Below are 20,683 nucleotides of genomic sequence, written 5' to 3' on the forward strand. Positions count from 1 at the left end.
ATGTATCGTTAGTGTGGTTGTTTTATTAAAGCATAGCCTATGTATATAAGCGAAGAGAGAGCCGAGTGAGTAAGCCTCTCCTTCCCGTACATAGCCTCTACACTGTCAAGACTTCTACAGTGCCTCCCCGCGACAGCGCATGGTAACTGGGACCTGGTATCTCAGGCTATACTATAGAGGATCTTGGAGCAGCAAGGACCCTACAGATGCAGAGTGTAGGCCCACCGGTGTGTGGACACGCCCTTGCTCTCATCAACCTTGTCCCAACTATGGGTGAATAGCCGCTTAGATGAAGATCGTAAACCTTGGATGGTTATTTGTCTAAGAGAAAGAAAACTCTGAAATAAAAACGGTAGATAATGACTCGTCAACCTTGGTCGGCAACTTATCTAAAGACGGAAGCCTTGAAAGAAAATCCCTGGCCCTCCAAGTAGGGGGTTCGGCACAAGGCTAACAACTCTATCCAGTAAAAAAGAATCAAGTTACGGAAACAGCAACAAAGGAATCAAACAAAACCGCTGTGCGTACAGGCTTTCAAGAAAAAAGTATGATTGCCAGTGGTGAAAGCCGCAAGGAAGCTGCTGGCAGGAGTGAAGTGCTGAGCACTAAAGCAAAAACCAGAATAGGATTCTGGAACATACGTACTATGTATGAAACTGGGAAACTTGCACAGGTCACATCAGAAATGAGGCGATATAACTTGCACATATTGGGAGTCAGTGAAAGTAGATGGACAGGTTCTGGCAAAATAAAGACAGATACAGGTGAAACAGTTCTTTATTCGGGCATAGATGACAACCATCATTTTGAAGGAGTAGCCATCATCCTCAGAATAGGCACGGAAAAGGGATTTATTGAATGGAAACCTGTTAACAGTAGATTGATAACAGCAAAATTGAAAGGAGTGCACACCAACATGACGCTTATACAATGCTATGCACTAACCAATGACAGTGATAAAGATATAAAAGACACCTTCTATGAACAACTTCGAGCAGAAGTGAGATTGGTACCACGTCATGATCTTCTGGTGGTGATGGGTGATTTGAATGCAAAAGTGGGAAACATCAATACAGATATGGACAGAGTAATAGGAAAACACGGATGTGGTACTATAAATGAAAATGGAGAAAGACTGGTAGAATTATGTGCAGCTAGTAGGAGGAACACTCTTTCCACATCCAGATATACATAAATTAGCATGGTGTTCTCCGAATGGAAAGGACAATAATCAGATTGACCACATTATGATAAATGGTACTTGGAGGCGATCATTACTAGATCTTCAAGTCAAGACAGGAGCAGTTACTGCAAATATTAAGATGAAATTGAGGAGTACAGGACGTAAAACACCTGTCCTCAAACGCTATGACATCGAAAAATTACAAGATAATCCTGACATGATCGCAGCTGAAACAACAGAAGTCAACTCAAAATGGGAACAAATAAGAACAATATACGAAAAAACCAGCGAGGACTGTTTAGGTTATAAACTTGGTAAAAAGATGAAGTGGATAACACTAGGTACTTGGAAAGTTACAGAAGAAAGACTCCATATGAACAAGAAGATACTAGACACAAAATCTGAAAAGCTACAAGAAAGACACAAAGCAAGCTATAGAGTACTGGACAAAGAAGTAAAGCGAATGGCTAGAGCAGATAAAAGAGCTTACATGGAAGACCTTGCTAGACAGGCAGAAGAAGCAGCAGAAAAAGGCGAACAGGGATTTTTTTTTTTATAAAATAACAAGACAAATCTGTGGCAAATTTCATATCACAAACGATATTCCTATAAAAGATAAAATTGGAAGGGTATAAACAAGAGAAGAAGAGCAAAATTCCAAATGGGCAGAGCACTTCAAAGAAGTTCTCAACAGACCACCCCCAGATGACGAAGCAATAATAATTGAAGCAGTCAGAGATTTAGAAATAAATATTAACTTACCAGACAGACAAGAAATAATAACAGCTATAAAATCACTTAAAAATGGAAAATCACCAGTACAGGATAATCTTAATGCAGAGCTTTTCAAAGCTGACCAAGAATTTGCAGCTGAAATTCTTCAACCACTATTTACATCAATATGGGAGGAAAAATAATACCTGATGATTGGACCAAAGGTATAATAATAAAGTTAGCCAAGAAGGGAACCCTTAGTGACTGCAACAACTGGCATGGTATTACCCTCTTGTCAATTCCTAGTAAAATCATGGCCAAAATCATTATCCAAAGAATAACTGATGCAATCGATAAACAGCTAAGAGAGGAGCAAGAAGGATTTCGTAAAGGTAGAGGATGCATTGATCAAATATTTGCCTTACGTAACATCATCGAACAACGTACAGAATGGCAAAGGCAGCTTTACATCAACTTTGTGGATTTCCAGAAAGCCTTCGACAGCATCAACAGAAAGAGCTTGTGGTGGATTCTCGGAGCATATGGAATTCCAAAAGAAATAGTTGAGCTCATCAAAAGTTTTTACAACAATTTCACCTGCAGTGTATGGCACAGTAACATCTGGTTTGAGGTAAAACCAGGAGTTAGACAAGGTTGTGTGATGTCTACTCTTCTTTTCAATTTAGTCATCGACTGGGTAGTGGGCAAAACAACAGTAGATGTTCCAAGAGGAATAAGACGGAACATTCATCAACATTAGAAGATCTTGATTTTGCTGACGATCTTGCTCTGTTATCACATACCCATCACCATTTACAGGAGAAGACGAACCGCCTTAATGACTTTGCCAGCCAAGTTGGGCTTAAAATCAGCCAGAAAAAAACAGAAGTCGAGACCCTTAGCATCTCCAACCCAACTCCTATACAAGTTGATCATTCACATGCACGGGAAGTACAGTAAGAAATGATGAAGGTGCAGGAAATGACATCATGAACAGATTAACCAAAGCCAGGAATATATTTAGATCACTTAATAATGTATGGAAATCATCACAGTACAGTAAGCAAACCAAATTAAAACTGTACCAGAGTTGCGTACTATATACTCTGATATATGGATCAGAATGCTGGAGGATGGCAGAAAACGACCTAAACAAACTGTCAGTCTTTCATACCAAAAGTTTAAGAAGACTCCTGCACATTTTCTTGCCAAACAAAATAACTAATGTAGACCTACAAAGGCAGTGTAATCAGGAAAGTATGGCTAAAATATTAATTAGAAGGCGTTGGAAATGGATTGGGTATGTGATTAGAAGAGATAGAAATTCCATCACCAGAACAGCATTGCATTGGACTCCAGAAGGGAAGCGCAAGCGTGGAAGACCAAAAGATACATTGAGACGTACTGTAGAATAAGAGCTTAAGACCATGAATAACACCTGGGGAACAGTAGAAAAGATGGCCAAAGACAGACAGAAATGGTGGACCGTTGTTGCTGCCCTACATGCCAAAGGCATACCGGGCAGCAATTAAGTAAGTAATGTATCGTTAGGAAATGCGAGTTGTCTCCTCTATGCCAGTTTAAAAGTTTAGATCTTGCCATCAAATAAGGAGCATATGAGATAATATCTCATATAAAGTTAAATAATATATCTTTATTTAGTATATTATATATTTTATATAGTTTATGAAATATCTCATATATCTTTCTTTATTTGGTATATAAGATATCATATATAGTATGAGATATCTCATACAAAATTAAACGTGATATCTTTATTAAGGATATAATATATTCTATATACTATGAGATATCTCATATATAAATTCAATGAGATATCTTTATTTAGTTATTATATACTTCTTTATTTAGTGTATAAGATATCATATAAAGTATGAGATATCTCATATAAAATTAAATGAGATATCTTCATTAAGTATATAAGATATCATATATAGTATGAGATATCTCTTATTAAAATTAAATGAGATATCTTTATTAAGTATATAAGATATCATAAAGAAATCATTGAGGAGTCCTTGTGTTGGAATTAAAAATAAAAAATAGAACAAAAGATAGAGATAGCGTCTCTAGGCCTTTCTCGGGTTGATTGTATGTAGATACAAAAGGAATAATTCCTTGGTCATCGTTGGCTCTACACGGGATGTAAAAGGTCCCTTCTCTATAGCTCTATTTAAAATGACTTTGCATTATTGATGACGTCATACTTTCTTGTGTAAACAACTATGACCTCACAATACCTGTTTTCAAAATAAACAGTCTCCTGATGAACGGGGAATCAACCCGAGAAAGGCCTAGAGACGCTCTCTCTGTCTTTTGTTCTATTTTTTTTATAAGATATCATATATAGTATGAGATATCTCATATATAAATTAAATGAGATATCTGTATTTAGTATATTATATATTTTATATAGATTATGAGATATCTCATTACACTACGTTATCATATATACTCCATAACGTAATGTAAGGAGATATCTGATTTTAATAAGATTTTGAAATATCTCATATATATTTCTTTATTTAGTATATAAGATATCAAATATAAAATGAGATATCTCATATATAAATTAAATGAGATAACTTTATTTATTACATTAGATATTTTTATATAGGTTATGAGATATCTCATATATTAATTAAATGAGATATTTTTATATTAAGTATATAAAATATATGTTTTAATTTGAATATCGTTACTATATGATATCTGATATTGAATGAGATTTCGTGAAATTAAATTGAGAAAATAATTTCACCCCCAGAATCGTTCGGAGCACATATTTCAAATGTTGGCATTGGGAGACTTGACTGTTTTTTCTTTTTTTTTTAAATCTCGTTCTTCTATAAGATATCTTATATAAGATATTGCACATTATATGAGATATCTTATTGAGTGTATGATATACATTATATATTTAATAAGATATCTTATATACATATGGGATATGTTATACAGCATCTCATTACATTTCTATATAAGATATATCATATACTATGTAAGATATCTCATATACAGTATAAGATATCTCATAATCTGTATAAGATATCTCATATACTGTATACGATATATCATATTCTGTATAAGATATCTCATAAACTATATAAAATATCTCATAAACTGTATAATATATCTCATAATCTGTATATGGAATATCATAGTCCGTAAAAGATATCTCATAAACTGTATAAGAAATCTCATATTCTGTATAAGATATATCATATACTGTATAAGATATCTTATATACTGTATAAGATTTCTCATATACTGTATAAGATATCTCAAATATTGTATAAGGTATCTCATATACTGTATAAGATATCTCATAAACTGTATAACATATCTCATTTACTGTATAAGATATCTCATATTCTGTATAAGATATCTCATATACTGTATAAAATATCTTATATACTGTATAAGATTTCTCATATACTGTATAAGATATCTCAAATACTGTATAAGGTATCTCATATACTGTATAAGATATCTCATAAACTGTTTACGATATCTCAAACACTGTATACAGTTTATGACATATCTTATACAGTATACGAGATATCTTATACAGTTTATCAGATATCTTATACAGTAAATGAGTTATCTTATACAGTATACGAGATATCTTATACATAATATTAGATATCTTATACAGCATATGATATATCGTATACAGTATATGAGAGGTACTGAAATGTTTATACTTTAGTGTTGTCAGTGAGGTACTGAAATGTTAATACTTTAGTGTTGTCACTGAGGGACTGAAGTATTGGTACTTTGGTGTTGTCAGTGAGGTACTGAAATGTTAATACTTTAGTGTTGTCACTGAGGGACTGAAATGTTTATACTTTAGTGTTGTCAGTACCTCACTGACAACACCATGTATAAGATATCTAATATTATGTATAAGATATCTGATAATCTGTATACGATATATAATATTCTGTATAAGATGTCTCATAAACTGTATACAGTGTTTGAGATATCGTTTACAGTTTATGAGATCTCTTATACAGTATATGGGATACCTTATACAGTATTTGAGATAACTTATACAGTATATGGGATACCTTATACAGTATTTGAGATAACTTATACAGTATATGCGATATCTTATACAGTGTATGAGATATCTTATCCAGTTTATGAGATATCTTATACGGTATATGAGATATCTCATAACCTGTATACGATATCTCATAAACTATATAAAATATCTCATAAACTGCAAAAGATATCTTATAAACTGTATAGGATATCTCATATACTATATAAGATATCTCATTAACTGTATAAGAAATCTCATATTCTGTATAAGGTATCTCATATACTGTGTAAGATATCTCATAAGCTGTATAACATATCTCATTTACTGAATAAGATATCTCATATGCTGTATAAAATATCTTATATACTGTATAAGAGATCTCATAAACTGTATACAGTGTTTGAGATATCGTATACAGTTTATGAGGTATCTTATACGGTATATGAGATATCTCATATACTATATAAGATATCTCATCTACTGTATAAGAAATCTCATATTCTGTATAGGATATCTTATATACTGTATAAGATAACTCATTTACTGTATAAGATATTTATTAAACTGTATCAGATATCTCATATACCGTATAAGATACCTCATAAACTGTATAAGAAATCTCATATTCTGTATAAGGTATCTCATAAACTGTTTACGATATCTCAAACACTGTACAAGATATCTCATTAACTGTATAAGAAATTTCATTTACTGTATAAGATATCTAATATTATGTATAAGATATCTAATATTATGTATAAGATATCTGATATACTGTATAAGAGATCTCATAAACTGTAAACGATATCTCAAACACTGTATTGTTATACAGCATCTCATTGTATTTTACTATGTATTGTACACGATTAAAATAAGGTCACGTCGTAATCTGGCGATATATCATATTCTGTATAAGGTATCTCATATACTGTGTAAGATATCTCATATACTGTATAAGATATCTCATAAACTGTATAAGATATCTCATTTACTGTATAAGATATCTCATATACTGTATAAGATATCTCATTTACTGTATAAGATATCTCATAATCTGTATACGATATATCATATTCTGTATAAGATATTTATTAAACTGTATAAGATATCTCATATACTGTATAAGATATCTCATAAACTGCAAAAGATATCTTATAAACTGTATAAGATATCTTATATACTGTATGATATATCTTATATACTGTATGAGATATCTTATATACTGTATAAGATATCTTATTTACATATTGGATATCTTATACAGCATCTCATTGTATTTTACTATGTATTGTACACGATTAAAATAAGGTCACGTCGTAATCTGGGTTACATTGTCTGATATTTACTTCCGTCAAGGACTGGTGGTTGTCAAATGTAAAGAATAATATTTTAGCAGTATACAAATGGCAGGGTCAATGTCGACGTTTCAATGTGATCGGTTGTGTACAATAGCATTGGTAGTGTACATGACCCCTCCGTCCCGGTCACAAGCTGGACTGATCACTCTGGCCTGCATGGTTCAGGGTTAGTCCTGGCACATGTCAGTACAAGAAAATCCTTGTCGTTTAATCTTTTTCACCATAAAAAGGAGAGTTGAAATGGTTTGGTTATCATGTATGAAGAACAATGCGATATATGGCCATCGGAGAAATCTTAAAAATGTTGTTTTTTTGTCTCAGAAAATACATCTGATTTCATCAAAGACATTTTGTGCACAAACACAATCGTGGATATTATTTATAATATTGTAATATAATAACCATATACATGTTCTCCTGAAATATCCAGTCAGTGACAGTTATGGAAAATTGTACAAAAATGCTTCAAATATCCAGAATGATGATATCACAATTAAACCACGATGCTAACAAGGCGGAGTGCACGAGTCAAGCCAGATCGCAGACTTAGTCAGTACAGCATCCAAATAACATACTACACATAAGCCTGGTTAGCTTTCAGCATAGTATGGAAACGTGTATGTATGTAATCACTCTGGAATGTTTAGGCTTTTACTTATAGTTTCCTTGATTATCCCAACACGGGTATTTCAGCAGATCATGCAGGTGTTTATCCTTTTATTATTGGAAACAACCAAAGGACATGAGTTTGTACGTGTGTGTTATCAATGGTCAAATCTGCGAAAGAAAATGGTATTTTCAACCGTTTCCCAAACGGTAATAGTTTTAAATGTTCTCAATATGCTTGTTTCGAAGAAATATGACGAGCCCCTCAGAAAGACACTGCCGGTAGATTGTACGTTTATGTTAAAACTCCTTTTACTGTAGCTGGAATCTATTCTGACAGAGTTTACATGCAAACTATTTTATATTATCAGTTATAAAGTTGTAACATTATAATTTAAGGGTTCTATTGGCAAATTCTACTTATGCTCTCTACAAAATCCGTTAACTTAAGTACTATTCAATACCATAAATGGTCATATAGTACTGCAAAATGCTTACTTTTTTTTCTATCTGAATTTACAAACATTTTTTTTTTCAAATAGACGCCCCCTTTCTCCGTAATTATGGTGATTATTTCTTGTACATCTTTCGCAGTATTAATAAAAAATGTATCAATGACAATATCACGTGTTTTAGTATTTTAATACCTCTGCTCTTTTTCCATTCGAACATAGACTCAATGTTAAACTGACGTTTAAAGAGATGGTATCATTGGTGTCTAATGGCACTAACTAATATAAACAATATAGGAAGGACGATATCATGCCTGCCCCAAGGGACTGACCATTACAGCTTAGTCAAGCAGGAATAAGACATGCCATTTAACGAATAACACATTACAGCTTAGTCAAGCAGGAATAAGACATGCCATTTAACGAATAACACATTACAGCTTAGTCAAGCAGGAATAAGACATGCCATTTAACGAATAACACATTACAGCTTAGTCAAGCAGGAATAAGACATGCCATTTAACGAATAACACATTACAGCTTAGTCAAGCAGGAATAAGACATGCCATTTAACGAATAACACATTACAGCTTAGTCAAGCAGGAATAAGACATGCCATTTAACGAATAACACATTACAGCTTAGTCAAGCAGGAATAAGACATGCCATTTAACGAATAACACATTACAGCTTAGTCAAGCAGGAATAAGACATGCCATTTAACGAATAACACATTACAGCTTAGTCAAGCAGGAATAAGACATGCCATTTAACGAATAACACATTACAGCTTAGTCAAGCAGGAATAAGACATGCCATTTAACGAATAATATCATTTTTATTTATCTACACGCAGTTAACTGTTCCTTCACTCGACCTTCAAAAGTCAGTTTTTGGTCGTTTTGCCAGATACGCCTTTATCTTGGGCAAAGCCGCGATCTTTTCCATGTGTGCCTTGACCTTTGGCCCCGAAGCAAAGACATTATCGTACTTCATAGACATTCCATCCATGATATCAAACAATGCCAGATCTGCGAGGGAGCACTGTAACAGACAATGTTTACGTTAACTTTACACAAGGCATATATATATAACGAGATAAGAAAAAAAATCAAGATGACACGTATAGGCTTCCGTATATATACATATATATAGTGTAACTGTTCAAAGAAATTTAACAAATATCTTTTTTTTTTAAACGAACAGAGTGCCATTATTTCACAACGGACATAGTTCACTAATTAAAACGCTTTATAACAATATTATCAACGAATTTTTATCTATAACACATGTAGTAGGCAGCAAAAATATGATAGTGATAGACAGTGTAGATGAAGATTAATTCAAAACGAAGTTTGCATTGTTTTAGTTTATCAATGTTTTCACTATATTGACAAGAGGAAGTTTAACTAAACTGCATTCCACCAGCTAATCGTTCAACAGTCTCGAGGATATGATATGGTTTAATGATACAGTATGACATCCGATGGAAATACACCTACGACGTCAGGTTTATTTACTGAACGGCTATGACAGACATAATCTGTGCTTAAATATAACAGTGACAAATAAGACTGCTTTACGTACTTACCGCAGAACCTGCAAGAAAACCTGACTTGTTGGCAGATACTTTTTTCTCCATTTTCGTCACGAACTCTGGTATTGTTTTTTCTGTATGGGTTTTCAAGAGCTCAGCCTAAGGAAAGTATTCGGCAAAATTAGCACTGAATAGTTAATTAATGCGAAATATAAAAATTATCAACAAGATGGTGGCGGTATAGCAAACCTGTAAACTGGTAATCAATAAAAAGTAATATTTTTAAATACATTTTGATAACCAAATATATTTTTGAACAATAACTATAATTTATAATTTTTTATGTTTATATAACGGATTATCCCTCGGCAATAGCTTTCACTGATACAGAAACAATACGCGTGCAAATTTACGTACAATTACACCATGACTGCGCGTGTTAAATTCTAAATTTGGAAGATTTAACAATTCGACATTTGTGTTTTGGATAAAAACCTACATGTACATTATTTTTACCTTTTTGGCGTCATCTTTCTCAAACATCACCTTCACTGCGCCTGTCCGGTAGTCTGCTATGTCGTCCACAATTTCGTCAATATTAAGTTGGTCTAGAGAAGTCTTCCCATAAAAACCTGTTAAAAACAATTCACGTAACAGTGATTATCGATTCTTCCAACATATTTTACAAAATAGATATATAAGCTTTAATCAATTCCCTCTTGGTTGCCCGAGTGTCAGCGCACAGGGTGTCCTAATGTGGAAGGAAACCGGGACCTACGTGGTCGGGCAGGTGACCGCAGCACATTTTCACATCCGATCGGGGAATCGAACTGTCCCGGTGAAAGGTGAGTGCGCTATCCACTGTGCCACCCGACCACAAATACTGTACATATACTAGCTAATTGTGTCCAAATTAATAATGGGAAAACTTCAGTATTACGTTTTATTACGTCATGCTTATCAATATGACAAACAATTTCAGTGGAACTTTTAATAATAACATCAGTAAATGTTTCATAATAGCCATATATATTTTAGATTGGGATCTATAACCTTACCCCATTCTCTGGCAAGGTATCTGCCTAGAGACGAACTCTGTCCATACTTTTTACCGTCGATTTCCAGATAAGGCAATGTTCCGCCAGGGGCATCTAAAAGTAAACGAAATATATACATAGGTTAATATCAGTTCTAGCTGGGAAACTAAGCTGATACTATAATGTCGCAATGGTTATTGCGGCAGGTGTCATAGTGATATGAGTGTTCGATTTTCACGTTATCATAACGGTGTATGGCAATGCGTCGTGATGCCAGTTAAATTTTCTAATTGTTGACAGAGAAAACAATATACCTATTTATCATCAGCAATAACGTTTGACACTTTAGTCATCACCGAGAGCAATAAAATATTAATACTTCAGTCCCTTAACGGCAACACTAAAGTATTAACATTTCAGTACCTCACTGACAACACTAAAGTATAAACATTTCAGTACCTCACTGACAACACTAAAGTATAAACACTTCAGTCCCACACTGACAACACTGAAGTGTTAATACTTTAGGGTTGTCACTGAGGGACTGTAATGTTTATACTTTAGTGTTGTCAGTGAGGTACTGACAACACTAAAGTATTAACATTTCAGTACCTCACTGACAACACTAAAATATAAACACTTCAGTCCCTCACTGACAACACTAAAGTATTAACATTTCAGTACCTCACTGACAACACCAAAGTATAAACACTTCAGTCCCTCAGTGACAACACTAAAGTATTAACATTTCAGTACCTCACTGACAACACTAAAGTATAAACACTTCAGTCCCTCACTGACAACACTAAAGTATTAACATTTCAGTACCTCACTGACAACACTAAAGTATAAACACTTCAGTCCCTCAGTGACAACACTAAAGTATTAACATTTCAGTACCTCACTGACAACACTAAAGTATAAACACTTCAGTCCCACACTGACAACACTAAAGTATAAACATTTCAGTCCCACACTGACAACACTAAAGTATAAACATTTCAGTCCCTCACTGACAACACTAAAGTATTAACATTTCAGTACCTCAGTGACAACACTAAAGTATTAACATTTCAGTACCTCACTGACAACACTAAAGTATTAACATTTCAGTACCTCACTGACAACACTAAAGTATTAACATTTCAGTACCTCAGTGACAACACTAAAGTATTAACATTTCAGTACCTCACTGACAACACTAAAGTATTAACATTTCAGTACCTCACTGACAACACTAAAGTATTAACATTTCAGTACCTCACTGACAACACTAAAGTATTAATACTTCAGTCCCTCAGTGACAACACTAAAATATTAATACTTCAGTCCCTCAGTGACAACACTAAAGTATTAACATTTCAGTACCTCACTGACAACACTAAAGTATTAACACTTCAGTCCCACACTGACAACACTAAAGTATTAACACTTCAGTCCCATACTGACAACACTAAAGTATTAACACTTCAGTCCCTCACTGACAACACTAAAGTATTAACACTTCAGTCCCTCAGTGACAACACTAAAGTATTAATACTTCAGTCCCTCACTGACAACACTAAAGTATTAACACTTCAGTCCCTCAGTGACAACACTAAAGTATTAACACTTCAGTCCCTCACTGACAACACTAAACTATTAACACTTCAGTCTCTAACTGACAACACTAACGTATTAGCACTTCAGTCCCTCACTGACAACATTAAAGTACTAACACTTCAGTCACACACTGACAACACTAAAGTATCAACTTTCAGTCACACACTGAAAACACTAAAGAATAAACATTTCAGTCCCACACTGACAACACTAAAGTATAAACACTTCATTCCCATACTGACAACACTAAAGTATTAACACTTCAGTCTCTCACTGACAACACTAAAGTATTAACACTTCAGTCCCTCACTGATAAAACTAAAGTATTAACACTTCAGTCCCTCAGTGACAAAAATAAACTATTAACACTTCAGTCTCTAACTGACACACTAACGTATTAGCACTTCAGTCCCTCACTAACAACATTAAAGTACTAACACTTCAGTCACACACTGACAACACTAAAGTATCAACTTTCAGTCCCACACTGACAACACTAAAGTATAACCACTTCAGTCCCATACTGACAACACTAAAGTATTAACACTTCAGTCTCTCACTGACAACACTAAAGTATTAACACTTCAGTCCCATACTGACAACACTAAAGTATTAACACTTCAGTCCCTCACTGATAACACTAAAGTATTAACACTTCAGTCCCTCAGTGACAACACTAAACTATTAACACTTCAGTCTCTAACTGACAACACTAACGTACTAACACTTCAGTCACACACTGACAACACTAAAGTATCAACTTTCAGCTAAAGTATTAACATTTCAGTTCCTCACTGACAACACTTACGTATTAAGACTTCAGTCCCTCAGTGACAGCACTAAAGTACCCACACTTCAGCACCTCACTGACAACACTAAAGCATTAACACTTCAGTCTCTCTATTAACATTTCAGTTCCTCACTGACAACACTAACGTACTAACACTTTAGTCACACACTGACAACACTAAAGGATTATCACTTCAGTCCCTCAGTGACAGCACTAAAGTACCCACACTCAGTCCCACACTGACAACACTAAAGTATTAACACTTCAGTCCCTCAATGACAACACTTACGTATTAACACTTCAGTCTCTCACTGACAACACTAAAGTATTAACACTTCAGTCTCTCACTGACAACACTAAAGTATTAACACTTCAGTCCCTCAGTGACAACACTAAAGTACCCACACTTCAGTCCCTCACTGACAACACTTACGTATTAACACTTCAGTCCCTCAGTGACAACACTAATGTATTAACATTTCAGTACCTCACTGACAACACTAAAGTATTAACACTTCAGTCCCACACTGACAACACTCAGTCCCACACTGACAACACTAAAGTATTAACACTTCAGTCCCTCACTGAGTTGTCCATAAAATCGATGTCGATTTCGGCTACGCTGGAAACGTATGTACAATAGTTGTTAATTATGTACCGAAATGACTCAATTCAGCTACGCTTTGTTGTTTAGAAACAAGATTTATCGTCAAGACAGTTTACCTGAGTCTTATTAGCCCCTTGATGACTCAATTCAGCTACGCTTTGTTGTTTAGAAACAAGATTTATCGTCAAGACAGTTTACCTGAGTCTTATTAGCCCCTTGAACGTTAAGGGAGGGACTGGAATGTATTCTCGACACGACCAATGTAGTCGACTATACAGTGTTCAGGGCACCCGTGCTAAATATACTAATATAAAGAGGGGGAAACCTCAGGACTGAATGAAACATTCGAGTCATCCGCTGTATTCGATTTAAACACGTTCGACACAAACGAGTTTTACAGAACTAACATACTTTAGTCCTGCCCTGACAGAAACTAGAATACTAACAGGTCAACAAGGTTCCCGCTGTATGCCTGACAGTGTATCTCCCGTATAGAGTACTGACAGGTCAGCAAGGACCCCGCTGTATGCCTGACAGTGTATCTCCCGTATAGAATACTGACAGGTCATTTGATCAGCTAGGGCCCGCTGTATGCCTGACAGTGTATCTCCCGTATAGAATACTGACAGGTCAGCAAGGGCCCGCTGTATGCCTGATAGTGTATCTCCCGTATAGAATACTGACAGGTCAGCAAGGGCCCGCTGTATGCCTGACAGTGTATCTCCCGTATAGAATACTGACAGGTCAGCAAGGACCCCGCTGTATGCCTGAGAGTGTATCTCCCGTATAAGCACCAAGCAAAAACAAAAGTGATCATTGACTGTACAGGACCATTTACAATACATTTTGACAGTATATGCCCTGTTCTATTTTAAAGTAACGGCAACGTTGACCTTCGAAACTTTTTAAAGCCCTTTGCAGATGTACATCTAGTGAAATTTAAGAAAGTTTGGCCTTCTGTAAAGGCCTTATATGATGTATTTGACAGTATATTCCCGTTTCAGTAGTTAGTAACACCGACCTTGACCTTAGGAACTATTTTAAACCACTATTGCACAACTGTATATAATTTCAGTGTATCATCATGAGAAATTTCAGTAATGACGTATTTTTGATAGTATATTCCCGGTTCTATTGTTTGTAATAGCGACTTTGAACTTATGAATTTTTTAAACCACTATTGCACCACTACCACTGCATATAATTACAGTGTACCATCAAAAGAAATTTCAGAAAGTTTGGCCTTATGTTTGGCCCTTATCGGATGTCTTTTCGACTGCATATTCCCGCGTCTATTTTTTAGTAACAGCGACCTTGACCTAGGATATTTGTAAACCATTATTGCACATCTGCGTATAATCACAATTTATCATCATAAGACATTTCAGAAAGTTTGGCCTCCTGTTAGGGCCTTTTATGATGTGTTTTTGACAGTTTATTCCTTATTCTTTTTTTAGTAACAGTGATCTTGACCTTAGGACTTTTTTAAACCCCTATTGCACATCTGCACATCACAGTGTATCAACATGGGAAATTTCAGGATCATGAGATGACGGACGAGCGGCCACCGTATTTACTATAGGGACACCGCGTTTTGCGGGGCCCTACTAAATTATTAACACATACTTTCGCCAGTAACATACCAGTATTAATAAGTCATTAACGGCTCGCCAGTAACATACCAATATTAATAAGTCAATAACAGCTCGCCAGTAACATAACAATATTAATAAGTCATTAACGGCTCGACAGTAACATACCAATATTAATAAGTCATTAACGGCTCGCCAGTAACATACCAGTATTAATAAGTCATTAACGGCTCGCCAGTAACATACCAATATTAATAAGTCATTAATGGCTCGCCAGTAACATACCAGTATCAACTAGAACTGTAAGCTAAATGCTATCTACATGTAATACCCCCGCTCCTATGTAAACCAGAAGTTTAAGCTTAAGGCTTACTAAGGCAAGGTAAATAGTCTACCACCAGTAACAAGTATTTCGCACAAAGGGGCATAACTCCATCAAAAAGGGTCGAAATCCCAAATTAAAATGCCGGTGCACAACTACATAAGATACTGATCATTCATGCAAAGTTTCAATGAAATCCACCTGTTTGTTATGGAGGAGTGCGCGGAAAAGGATTTTGCAAAAAGGGGCATAACTCCATCAAAAAGGGTTGAAATCCCAAATTAAAATGCCGGTGCACAACTACATAAGATACTGATCAGTCATGCAAAGTTTCAATGAAATCCACCTGTTCGTTAAGGAGGAGTTGCGCGGAAAAGGATTTTGCAAAAAGGGGCATAACTCCTTCAAAAAATGTCGAAATCCCAAATTAAAATGCCGGTGCACAACTGCATAATATACTGATCATTTATGCAAAGTTTCAGTGAAATCCACCTGTTAATTAAAGAGGGGTTTTCCGGACAAGTTACTGCGGACGACAGACAGACAGACATCCAGACAGGGTGATTCCAGAATACCCTCCCTTACTTCGTTGCGCGGGTATAATAAGTCATAAACGGCTCGTCAGTAACATACCAGTATTAATAAGTCAGTAACGGCTCGCCAGTAACATACCAGTATCAACTAGAACTGTAAGCCAAAGGCTAACTAATACCCCCGCTCCTATATAAAACAGAACTGTAAGCTTAAGGCTTACTAATGCAAAGCAATATAGTCTCCCACCAGTAATGAGTTAATCGCTATTTCATATAAAAACAAAAACAAAAAAAATAACAGAAAAATAAACAAGTATTTCGCACAAAGGGGCGTAAATCCATTAAAAAGGGTTGAAATCCCAAATTAAAATGCCGGTGCACAACTACATAAGATACTGATCATTCATGCAAAGTTTCAATGAAATCCACTTGTTCGTTAAGAAGGAGTTGTGCGGACAAGTATTTCGCAAAAAGGTGCATAACTCCATCAAAAAGGGTCGAAATCCCAAATTAAAATACCGGTGCACAACTACATAAGATACTGAACATTCATGCAAAGTTTCAATGAAATCCACCTGTTAATTAAGGAGGAGTTTCCCTTACTTCGTTGCGGGCGTATAATAAGTCATTAACGGCGCTACAATACACCACTCACATACCAAACTAGACTGGCCACCGTCTCTAGAATATTAAATAATTAAGAAAAAACTAACTCTAATAATTTTGATCACTTGGATGTCTGGTTCTAGAGTTCTAAGTTCTAAACTAGGGGGAGATAAGCTAGTAGTAAAATGCAGTCGAGAAATTCTTCATAAAAACTTAGGGGCTGGTGGCCAGTCTAATACCAAACTATTACACTATTATTGTAATATCACACTTACTTTGTTTGTGTTCTGGCCATTTATCAAATGCTATGCGGATATCTTCGAACTTCTTATCGGAAAGAGCAAACAGCAGTCGGATTACCTCTGCACGGCCGCGACCATCGAAGTAATACAGAGTGAATTTGGTCATTTTGATGAGCGGTTATGACCTGTGGTACGCAGATATAAATGAAATAATGTGAGAGGCGAGCGTGTGCGCGCTGGTTTTTATTCTATCGAAGCTTGACGTCACGGTTGAAATACAAAAGAAAGCAGGGTGAAGAAACAGGTCGCCGTTTACTTGTACGTGTTATATATATAATTTGTATACACAGGAGTGACACACCAAGGACAGATATATTGTTTGATGTAAATAAATGCGATCATCTTAAACCTGTTTGGCAACATTAAACGATTCATAAGACTAACCAAACGTTAATCCTGTGTAAAACAACTTTGAAGTGTATTAGTTATATCTGATACGTTTGAAATCTTCTATCAGAACAAAATGTGCACTGTATATGTGGTATACATATATACAATAGGTATATATGTATACAATAGGTATATATGTATACAATAGGTATATATGCATACAGTAGGTATATATGTATACAAAAGGTATATATGTATACAATAGGTATATATGTATACAGTAGATATAATGTATACAATAGGTATATATGTATACAATAGGTATATATGTATACAGTAGGTATATATGTATACAATAGGTTATGTAGCATCAGACATAGACCTATGCATTATATATATATAAATAAACATATATAAATGGATAAGATAACAGGCTAGGCCTATATCAATCTCCTTTGTATTATATGGAATGAAGTGTTAGAGGGGCGATAACTCTGTTATCGTTCCTCTGAACGAAATGTTAACACGGCTAAATGTAGCTAATTTGCCGCATATAACAGCGATTTGAGTACGAAAAAAAACGGCTCCATAACTTTTGCTGAAATTTTCCAAGTTTGTAGAACTCAGCGCGATCTACCTCCTTGTGTATCTGTTATATCTGGGGAAAATCTAGTTATTGAGATATTTGGTGTAAAACACGCCAAAATCGGCATTTTGACCATTAGTAGCTGTATAATTCACCCTGGAGAATTAACACTTAAAGCTGACGAACTGAAACTCCAAACATAAGTAGTCCAAGTTATTCTGAAGAAAACAATATATTTGGTTTTTCGATATCTTTCAAAGAACGGCCCTGAGAGGGTTTTGAAAATGGGGTGTATTTCTGGGGTTTCGTGGAATTTTCCAGAAGATCCGATTTCCCCGTAGTCCAGCGCCAATTTGGGTACCCCCTCTAGGCTAGAATTGAGATAAGAGCTTGTTGCGCATGCGTTAAATACGAAGAAATGTTCTAGCCGCTTATCCGGTTCAACTTGTAGCGGTGAGTTGGATGGAATTTTGACTAGTGCCAGTAATTTCTACCATTTTACGATATTCTACGTTATGGCTATGATCACAATCATGCATGTAAGATATGACCAAGCGTTTAAAATCTCTAGCAAAATCCCGTAGGCCTATACATGTCTGTTGACGTTGCGGAACAGTTCGCGTTTCTTCAATATTTACTTTCGTTATTTTTTGTTTCTACGTTTAATTAAATTAAGATTTCGGTGTGTGAAGCCTGTTCAGTGTTTGTGGTAATCTCTCATTTGTGATAATTTGTTTACGTCTAAAAATAGCCACGGTAATCCCCAGCTTGAGGAGACATCACTACACGCACGACTAGCATTTTACCTGAGCATTTATTACAATGATTGTAGGGTTAATTACAACGATGACTGTAATGAGTCATTATCAGAAATTGTCACATTTTTTGGTAAAGGAAAACTCGAAACAAAGTCCTGTGCTGTTACTGCCTTTTTTTTCCCATTTACAGTATAAACACATCAAATTAATTTTAATAAACATTTAAATTGTTATTTCCTAAAAATTGTTGTTTTTGCTACTTTTCAACCTGATAAACTGTAATATATATTTATATTCACTTCTTAATCTTACATAATCGATCATTAATTACAAGCGCTGACATCCAAGTCGATCTAATTTCTACAATTCAGAGACGATGATGAAAAAAGAGTGTATGAGGAGACATGCAATCAAAGCAAATTCCTGTTAAGTTAATGTCTGAGGTTAGAACAACCGTGGCTCTTAATCGACGACTACAGTATGGTTACTTGCTTGTTTATATGATAAAATTGACTATGATTACTAGTGATTGTACTGTCGATTACTTGCGATTTCCTTGTATAACTATTACATGGTAACAAGTTGCTTCCGATTGTTATTACAGAGGTTTTGCAACCTTACGGGTACATGTGAACTACAGTACGCGTACAACTATATTCTATGATTACATATAGGACCGTCCACATGTACATGTGTAGCATGTAAGCTGTGACTTTTCAACTTTCTGTCGTAATATGAAAAGGCAAAGCCTAAAAAGAGCGTTGCTTTTGTTGATATCTGATATTAAAAGGGGCTGGTCGGGGAAAAAATGTCATATTTGCTAAACTGGCATACACATGTTTAAAATACCTTCTAATGAAATATACCGATTCAAATTTTGCTGAAATTAACTCCCTAAGAGTAAAAGTTATAATTATATTAAAGAAATCCTAAATCGTCACCTGACAGTCTAAAACTCTCAATTGACGCAGATCAGTGATGTATTTTTACCGCACGTGCGTCATCAACAAGGCCAAATGTAATCATTGCGGCGAAGAAAAAGATGCATGCAAAAGTCATTGACAGGCACAAGGTATCAATACCGTTATATATAACAACAACATATAGGTAGGAATACTACACTTGCATCATACATGACCTTTGAAAACAATAATTTACGTATAGTAGTTGAGTCCGACATGGCACATGACGGCGTGCTGTTGTTGTTATCCTCACTGCCTCACTTTCGATGATCTGCGCTAAATTTACGCAGGGCTTCCCCGAGATTTCAGTGGTCAAAACTGGACATTGCAAGCAGAACTCTACCATCCTATTGCTGTGGTATAACTTTTGGAAGGCCAGAGAACGCATTTAGACACATTTATCTGTATTTTTTTCCCAGACCAGCCCCTTTAATGATTCAGAATGAGATAATACTGCTTTCAGAATGAGATAATTATAAGAGCACAAGCTCAATGAGATTTTAGACCGTCATAACAATTAGGGGGAGACTTGGGAAAATTCGGCCCCTTTTATTTAAGTCTGTTCTGGGAAGTAGGGCAGCAAGTCTGTTTTTGAAGAATAATCTAACTTTTCCTGTCAGAAGATCGGATGGCCGAACGAGCCCCCCCCCCATGGGGTAAGTTCGGACAGGCATTCGGGTAAGTTAGGCCCCCCTTGAAATCAGCTTAATTACATTGTCATAAAACATGCAACG

At 35.3% G+C, this 20,683-nt stretch overlaps 1 protein-coding gene across 1 annotated transcript; it reads right to left on the minus strand.

Moving 5' to 3' along the window:
* Positions 1 to 8,558: 8,558 nt before the first annotated feature.
* LOC110463332 (S-crystallin SL11-like) lies at positions 8,559 to 17,498 on the minus strand. The gene is made up of 5 exons (XM_021517837.1): positions 17,287 to 17,498; positions 10,981 to 11,073; positions 10,439 to 10,554; positions 9,977 to 10,081; positions 8,559 to 9,429 (listed from the first exon to the last, which is right to left on the minus strand). Exons 1-5 carry the CDS (start codon positions 17,417 to 17,419, stop codon positions 9,265 to 9,267), a joined length of 612 nt encoding a protein of 203 aa, XP_021373512.1. The 5' UTR covers positions 17,420 to 17,498; the 3' UTR covers positions 8,559 to 9,264.
* Positions 17,499 to 20,683: the final 3,185 nt, after the last annotated feature.

The sequence above is a fragment of the Mizuhopecten yessoensis genome, unplaced genomic scaffold, assembly GCF_002113885.1.
Source record: "Mizuhopecten yessoensis strain PY_sf001 unplaced genomic scaffold, ASM211388v2 scaffold10889, whole genome shotgun sequence".
In the NCBI taxonomy this organism is placed as follows: domain Eukaryota; kingdom Metazoa; phylum Mollusca; class Bivalvia; order Pectinida; family Pectinidae; genus Mizuhopecten; species Mizuhopecten yessoensis.